Genomic DNA, 8,431 nt, shown 5'->3' with positions numbered 1-8,431 from the left:
TGAATAGTGGTAAAGGAAGAACTATGTGGAGGAGGAGTAGAAGGGAAAGGAGTGGTTGGAAAGGCAGCAGGGAGAAAAGAGAAGCTGCATAAAGTAAAAAATTGACCCCTCTTTCGGCCACCTCTTATGATTCTTTTTTAGGAGCAGCGAGTAGCGGGCTTTTTTTTTATTATTGTTTTCTTTTTTGTTGTGCCCTTGAGCTGCCTCCTTTGTTCTAAAAAAAAAAAAAAAAAAAAAAGGCATGAAAGTTTGAAGAAAGGTACAAGGCTTCACCTGTGTCCTTACATTGTATCTGCTTAATCTGTTATAGCATATTTGCATTACGTTTAGTTAAGTACATTTCACTGCGTCTTTACTCTTCTGAGGTGATTCATGCACTCCCTTTTAGCATCACATCTATTCCTAGTCTTGCCTGTTGATGTGAGACCCTTTCCATGCACTTGTTTCAGTCACAGGTCGACCCTGACTGAGCTCCAACACTAGAGGAAGTTTGGGCACATATTTTTTATCTTTGCAAAATATTGTTACTACTCCAGTGCTTGCTGATAAAATCTCAGTTGTTATATACTAGTTGGCTGTAGAAATGAATGCTGAGGGATATTACAAAATGCAATTTATTTTTAGGTACAAAATAGTATTATATATAAATTGGAAAAAATAAATAAGGTAATATTGTACGGAATAAATTATCCTTAGGTCTAAAGTATTTCTGCCGATTGTTAATGACTAAGACGTAACTTAAGGAATGATTCTTGAGATAATTTTTTTCAATGATTCCTGTGTAAAAATATATAGGTATATGTGTTACAAATTTTCATGTAGGTTGTACATGATGTTTCAAACAAACTGAAATTCACCCAAAAAATTGAGATGAAAATGATCATGAGAAGAGATTCCTGACTCCCTTTGTGAACAGCACCACACTCAGCACTTCCTGATGGGGCAGACAGCCTAGCTAGATGAAGTGGATCTTTGCCTTGTGTACTTTTAAGGTGTTGGCTTTGTCAAACCTCATGTCACACACCTCACACTCCAGGTCTTTAGTTCCACACTCCAGGTCTTTAGCTCCACACTCCAGGTCTTTAGTTCCGTACAGGTGGGTTCTGATGTGGTTCTTCAGAGTGTACTTGGCTCTGAATTTCCTGCCACAGATGTCGCATGTGAAGCGTTTGTCCTCCTGGTGTATGCGTTTATGGCGGTTGAGGTCTGACTTGCGGGAGAACTCTCGGCTGCAGGTCTCGCAGGTGTAGTGCTTCATCCGCGTGTGCACCAGCATGTGTAAGGTGAGGTACTTCTCCAAGGTGAACTGCTTCCCACACTCCTCACAGACATGCACTTGCTGACTGTTGTGGGAGAGCAGGTGTTGGTTGAGTATGTCCTTGCGGTAGAAAGTCATGTAGCAGATGTGACACTCGTAGTCCCTATTGAGGCTGTGAATCCTGGCGTGCTTGTTAAGGTCGCTCTTGGTGGTGAAGGACGAGCCACAGTCAGCGCAGTGGTGGTTCTTGGTGTTGGAGTGGGTAAGGAGGTGGTTCTTGAGGTAGTAGGACTTGGCGAACTTCTTCCCACACTCTTGGCACAGGTATGGCTTTTCTTGGTTGTGCAGGGAGCGATGGCGGATCAGGTTCCTCTTTTGCGTGAAAACTTTCCCACACTCCTCACATCTAGGCATGTCCTCTACCCTCTGTGTCCTCTTGTCCTTGGGTCTTTTCCAGCCTGAAGCCTCCTTAGTTTGGTTCTCTCTCTTTACAGCTGTTTTCTCACCTTTTTTTCTCTTCCCTCTTGTTGCTTTCTTTGTCTGTTTCTCTCCGTCCTCTGTTTTCTTGCCTCTTTTTCTTTTATAAACCCGAGTCTTTTTAATCTGTTCCTCTCCCTCGTCTGTTCCCTTGTCTCTCCCTCTTTTGTTTCGACGAGCCTTAGTCTGCCATTCTTTTACATCACAGAAAATGGGCTGGAAAGGAACACTGTGACAATCATCTAATTCAGCATAGGAAACGGCATCCCTCTTAGTCTCTCCCTCCTCCTTAGCCACTGGTTCCTGCTGCCTTTCCTCTATCACATCACAGAAAATAGGTTGGAAAGTAGTGCTGTCGTCATACAATTCAACCGAGGAAACGTCAGGTACGGGAGTTGTTAAATGCTCTGATGCACCACTGGAATCATTTACATCCTCGTATTTTGGGTTTAGAGGATCTGCGTTGTATGTTAAGTCACTGGGAAGATTTGATTGGGGTTGGAAAGTGGCGCTGTCATCATATAACTCAACAGAGGAAATGTCAGGTATGGGAGTTGTTAAATGCTCTGATGCACCATACAAATCATTCACATCCTCATTTACAGGTCTAAAAGTAATTGTATTGTAAGTTAGGTCACCAGAAACACTTGATTTAGGTGCCGCAAAGTATCGTACAAATCTCTTGGGTAAGAATTGTGATGTTAAAATTAAATCACTGGAAACACTTGATTTAGGTGCCGCAAAGTATCGTACAAATCTCTTGGGTAAGAATCGTGAAACATTTTGTTCAATTATAAAGTCTTGATCTGTTTTGGTTGTCAGTTCATTGTTGGGTTCTGGGAAGTGGAGAGGCTGCTGTTCATTCTTGGGTTCAAAAAAATGGAGAGGCTGTAGGACATGGAACAGTTTCTCCTCTTGTGTAGCCTCCAGGGGATCCTCCTCCTCAGCTGCCTGACTCATTTGTGGCAGTGGTGTGGCAGCTTGCTTGCTTGTATCTTTCAGCTGACTCTCCGACTGCTCTTTGTGGTGGTCCATCACTCTGCTCTGGCCAGTCTCTGTTGAGCAATTAACCAAAATGAGTGACAGTGGAAGATCCATAATGTCCTGTGTAATAAGACTGGTCCTAATGAGTGCAAGATCAATTAACTGTCATTCATAAGCATTTCAAGCTGCAAAATATTCCACACAAACTATCCAGTAGGTACGGTAAGCAGACTCGTGTTTCCAAAGTCATGCTATTTGGCCTTACTGTATTTTGTTGAACCTGAAATGCCATGGTTTTCTATTCCTGAACTTCTCCAAACAGATATGATAGTCTGGGCAAAACTAAGCTGCACTGCCCATGTATATAACCACTGTGTCAAAAGAAAAAGCCATAAAAGGGGCTGGGTGGCAACTGCTGTAGTGATTCTACTCCTACAGACTATACAAATACTAAATGAGCCATAACAGGAGCTCGGATAATGTTTAGTTGGCCTGAGCATCTACCCACATACAGTTGTCACATATCGTAATTTTTCGTTATGTGTGGTGACTTACCAAACTTGTTCTGAAAATCCCCTCTTACTGGACTGGCCCAAAAGTCTGTTAAAGCTGAAATTCATCACATTAAGAATGGACCATATTGGCTATTCAGAAAGCACCACACGTGGCCACTCGATGAACTTTCAAAGCAGTACATTCCATAGAGTTCAAGTTATAGACTAGAGTGTGTCTGAGGCTGGCTCGGGATACACCGCCTTGGTGCCGCCACCACTCCAAGCCAGCGACTGCACACACTTCACTCCTACCCGATTTCCTGACACTACTATTTGACATGAAGAAAAAGTGAGATCAGCATTGTCTTCCTGAGGAAATTTTGCATTGCTTTGGAAAAAATTTGTTACTGTAAAGTAAGTAAAAATATACGAAAATGAGGGTTAAGTAAAATGGTGCACAAACATTTTCTCCTACATACTTGGCTTCTCATCCTCATTGCTCATCTTCTTTACATCACAATATATTTTATTAAGAACGGTTCCTGGTTTGGCACACTTCTGATTATGTGGGATAGGATACGTCCCAGTGTGAAAAGACTGGAAGATGATGTTGGCCTCAGTTTTTCTTCATGACAAATAGTAGTGTCAGGAAATTGTGTCGGAGTGAAGTGTGTGCAGTCGTCGGCTTGGAGCAGTGACGGCAACAAAGTGGTGTATCCCAAAGTCACCCTCAGACGCACTCTAGTCTATAACTTGAACTCGGTGCTTTGACAGTCACTGAGTGGCTATGTGTGGCGCTGCCTGTATAGCCAATATGGTCCATTGAGATAGCAATGGTGTGGTGTTCTTTATGTGCTTCATATGTTTACATGTGGATATTCAAATACGTGGATGTTGAGGTTGAACTGAACTTCATTTTCTGGGAGTGACTGCTTGCTACTTAAAAAGATTTTCTAAAATGATTGATCTAGGCTTATGCTGCTTCATTCCCCTTAGCACTTGATCAATGGAAAAATTGAAAAGGTTTGCAAATCATGAAAATATGAATAATATATTTATGTTTTGGCAAGTGGAGTATATCTTTTTTTAACTAAAATTGCTTCAAAAAATTTTGGCCTTACAACTTTCTGCTAGTTTAGAGATGATGGGTTACTATTCGGGGATTGAGGGATCGGTGATGATAGGTTACTATTTCAGTGGCGATAGGTTAATCTCTTTCAGGTTGATGGGCTTTTGTCGATATATACATAGTGTTTTACCATTTTATTGGTGATAGGTTACTGTGTTGTGGTAATAGCTTACTATTTTAGGGGTTGTAGATTATTATCTGTCACGTCAAGATGGGTTTCTGTTAGTTTATAAATGGATCCCGGGTCATGATGGACTGACGATGTATGCCACAGTGTTGGCCATTCATCTTCACGGCAGACCACTCCTGCTGGCGCCTTGTCCCATTCCACGCTGTGCATTTCCACCAGCCCACACTGCATGCTGAATAAATTTAAACTAATCTAGCCTTACATAACCTGTTGAATGGGGGGGGGGGGGGCTTCGACCATCTCGGCTCCCTTCACGGGGGGTCTTCGCCTCCCACAACCTCCCTTATATTTTCTGGAAGTCATTTGTTACTGCACTGCATTCAGAGACTAAAAATAATCCATATTGTAAGTATTTACTTTGCTTACTTTCCAGCAAGTTGATGTCCATTCTGTAGTGTGGGCACCAAAACTGGATTATGCTGTCCAGTTTTGGTGCCCACACTACAGAATGGACATCAACTTGCTAGAATCAGTTCAGAGGAGGATGACCAAGATGATTCAGGGACTGAGGAACCTCCCATATCAAGATAGGCTGAAACATCTCAACTTACATTCACTAGAAAGACGAAGAGTGCGGGGAGATCTGATAGAAGTATTCAAATGGGTCAAGGGTTACAAGAAAGGCGATATAAGTAAAGTACTGAGAATTAGCCAGCAGGATAGAACATGCAGTAATGGATTTAAATTAGAAAAGTATTGATTTAGGAGGGAAATAGGCAAGCTTTGGTTTAGTAATAGGGTTGTGGGGGAATGGAATAGACTAAGCAATCACATAGTGAGTGCAGGGATGATAGGTTTCTTTAAAAGTAGACTGGATAGCTACATGGACGAGGATGACAGGTGGTAATGTAGTGCGGCCATGGAGGTAATAAGGGTGGAGAAGCCCACAGCACCGAGCGCGCTGTACTGGCGAGTGAAGCCAGTTTTCGTGGTCTTAGCTGTCAAATTGGCTGCCATATTGTTCAAGCCGTGAGGTATGAATACGAGGGTGGAGTGTGCCATTCACACTCTGCCGACTCTGGGCCATGACAACCCAGCAACTTTTAGGCCCCCTTCACACTGTACTGAATTAGCATCCGGCGATCGTTTCTAGACCTCTTTCCGACGATGTGCGACCCTTTCACACCCAAGACCTCGTATACCCCGAGTCGCTGGGTTGTCGTGGCCCAGAGTCGGCACAGTGTGAACGGGGCTTAAGGGTCCTCAAATTTTCACCCCGGGGCTGAAAGGAGTGGTGGTGTTGCTCCACTCCTGCGACCTCTCTGGAAGCAACGGGAACTGTACAGTGGCTCAGGGACGTTAAAACCAAACTCACTGACGGTTTTATGTCCTGCAGAAACGCTGAGACCTCACCCAAGTCACATGCTGGTGCTGAGAGCAGTGGGTGGGAGGCAGCACAGTCAGCACGGGGGAGCTGGCGCGGAGCGGCGAGTTTGTTTACATTCTGGTTCTTGGTCCTGGTCTTGGCTTGGAAGGCGGTTACTGACTACATCCTTCATAACGTATGGGATATTTTTGTAGTTCCCTTGAGAATTTAGATGTTACGTAGTTAATATGATAAGTTTCCCATTGAGAGCTAGTGTTAACATCGTAACCTGGCGCCGCACTTGTATCGTTCGCTCGTAACTCCTACATAACGGATGACTTCCTCATGAATGTTTTTCGTTATCCTTCTCTGCGTGGGTCCTTAGGTGCCTACGATTAGATTAGTTTAGGTTAGTAGGCACCCCCCCCCACGCCACCCCCCACGCCCAAGCCCACACCCTCACTTACGCCCACCCCCACACCTACGCCCACACCCACGCCCACACCCTCACCCACGCCCCCCCCACCCCCACGCCCACACCCTCACCCACTCCCATACACCCCACGCCCACGTCAACACCCTCACCCACGCCCTCACCCACACCCTCACCCATACACCTTCACCCATACCCACACCATACCCCCACATCCATACCTTCATCCGCATTTAGAATTTCACGGAACTACATTAATGTCATCTGAATGAGCATACATTTCGAAAGGGATATTTGTATATGCATTTTACATTTTTCAAGTCACGAAATTAATGACGCTCGCACCACACGATTTTATTTATTCATTTACTTGTTTTTCATGTGATCAGTTTTTGTTTACACCGCCCAAGCCCAAGTTTGGCGGAGAACATGAACGAACGAGTACTAGATTTATCTCCACACAGTTTTCTTTACAGTAAAATATCCCCCGTTAGTTATTTCCTCGTGTAACACTGCACTGGAATCACCGAGGAACGATTTCATTTATTTATTTACTCGTATTTCACTCTTCATCTTTTTGTTTACGTGGCACCGCCCAAGCCGAAGTCAGCTGGACAACACGAACGCGCGAGTATTAGATTTCAGGTTAGGTCAGGTTAAGTTAGTTTAATTTAGGAGTAGATTTACCTCCACACAGTCTTCTTTACATCAAAACATACCCCGTTACTTTCATTTCATCTTGCATCACCGTGCGGGAACTACCGAATAACGCTTTCATTTATTTATTTACTTGTATTTCACCTTTTATCAATTTTAGTTTACGTGCCACCGTGCAAACCAAAGTCAGGCGAAGAACATGAACGAACGAGCATTAGATTTACCTGCACACAATCTTCTTCACAGCGAAACATATACCGTAACTTTTAATTCGTCCTGTATCAGCGCGCCGGAATGACAGAGTAACGATTTCATTCATTCATTTACTTGTATCTCACCTTTTATCAATTTTTGTTTACGTCCAGTCCGAGGTCAGGCGGAGAACATGAACGAACAAGTGAATAGATTTACCTCCTCACAGCGAAATATCCACCGTTGCTTTTTACCTTTCTCTCTGCTCCTCCCAGTTATAGTTGTCTCCCTCCCTTCTCCTCCTCCTTCTCACCCCTTGACATTACCTGTATGCATCTCCCCTCCCCTTACTTTACCTTACTTAACCTAACCTAACCTAACCTTAATTTACCTAACCTTAACTTACCTTACCTTATCTCACCTTACCTTACCTTACCTTACCTTACCTTACCTTACCTTACCATACCTTACCTTACCTTACCTGTGCGTGGACAAAACACTTTCTACTATTCTGAGCGATACTAAAAGCCATGAAAATCACTTAGCCGGCTCGGTGGTATAAGCTGAGCGGGGGTCCCTGGGCGCCGCTCACACCCAGTATTAATGCAGCATAGATTTCCGGGAAGGTGTATCTGCTTAGGCAATACATATTTGATGAGGCTGTGTGTGTGTGTGTGTGTGTGTGTGTGTGTGTGTGTGTGTGTGTGTGTGTGTGAGGCGAAGAAAAAATGGTGTATGAGCGCAGCAAGCAATGGCTTGCAACTACAACAACTATAACACAACGCCGGATTAATGTCTTTGTACTGTTATGGGCTATCGCACGTCCCTCACCTATATAAAAAAAAGGTTGTTTGTGCGTTTTTTGAATTAGGGAAGAGTCGATGATGGAAAGCTAAGAGAAAATAAATATATTGGTAACGACTGCAATAACGACCTAAACAAAAATAATATCTAAACTACTACTACTACTACTACTGCTACTACTACTACTACTACTACTACTACTACTACTACTACTGCTAATACATAAAAGATACCTCCACTTATGTTTATTTTCCTGGCACATAATCATGGAGGGCTCCATAGCTTGGAGGTCATTAGCCCCAACTCTGTTCGCTAGTGACTGCGGCATCCAACCATATCACTGATACTGCTTAGCACTAAATCTTTACATAACACCCTATCACCTATTGCGTCCAGATCTCCCTTTCCTTCCCTACTCATGTCACTCCCGACCCACCCTAAGTTCACTTTCCGCCACTGTGGCCTCATAGTCCATATTGGAGATGTTGGTGGCTTTTGGGCCAGAGT

General features: G+C 43.6%; 1 protein-coding gene across 6 annotated transcripts; it reads right to left on the bottom strand.

Moving 5' to 3' along the window:
• Nucleotides 1–598: 598 nt before the first annotated feature.
• Nucleotides 599–6,020, bottom strand: LOC127006788 (zinc finger protein 716-like). Of its 6 annotated transcripts, none has more exons than XM_050877105.1 (3): nucleotides 5,886–5,971; nucleotides 4,516–4,704; nucleotides 599–2,790 (listed from the first exon to the last, which is right to left on the bottom strand). In XM_050877105.1, the coding sequence occupies exon 3, from the start codon at nucleotides 2,768–2,770 to the stop codon at nucleotides 956–958; it is 1,815 nt and encodes a 604-aa protein (XP_050733062.1). In that variant the 5' UTR covers nucleotides 2,771–2,790; nucleotides 4,516–4,704; nucleotides 5,886–5,971; the 3' UTR covers nucleotides 599–955. The 6 variants fall into 6 exon arrangements, with proteins under 6 accessions (XP_050733062.1, XP_050733063.1, XP_050733064.1 ...); XM_050877106.1 differs by lacking the exon at nucleotides 5,886–5,971 and adding an exon at nucleotides 5,848–5,864; XM_050877107.1 differs by lacking the exon at nucleotides 5,886–5,971 and adding an exon at nucleotides 3,275–3,328 and having other exon boundaries at nucleotides 4,516–5,829.
• Nucleotides 6,021–8,431: the final 2,411 nt, after the last annotated feature.

This window comes from Eriocheir sinensis, chromosome 33 (genome assembly GCF_024679095.1).
Source record: "Eriocheir sinensis breed Jianghai 21 chromosome 33, ASM2467909v1, whole genome shotgun sequence".
In the NCBI taxonomy this organism is placed as follows: domain Eukaryota; kingdom Metazoa; phylum Arthropoda; class Malacostraca; order Decapoda; family Varunidae; genus Eriocheir; species Eriocheir sinensis.
Note: the sequence above shows the minus strand (reverse complement) of the source record. Positions and strands in the feature narration are given on the sequence as shown.

What these genes read in the sequence shown, in the direction of transcription:
- LOC127006788 (XM_050877102.1), bottom strand. Translation starts at nt 2,770, where the DNA reads ATGGACCACCACAAAGAGCAGTCGGAGAGTCAGCTGAAAGATACAAGC.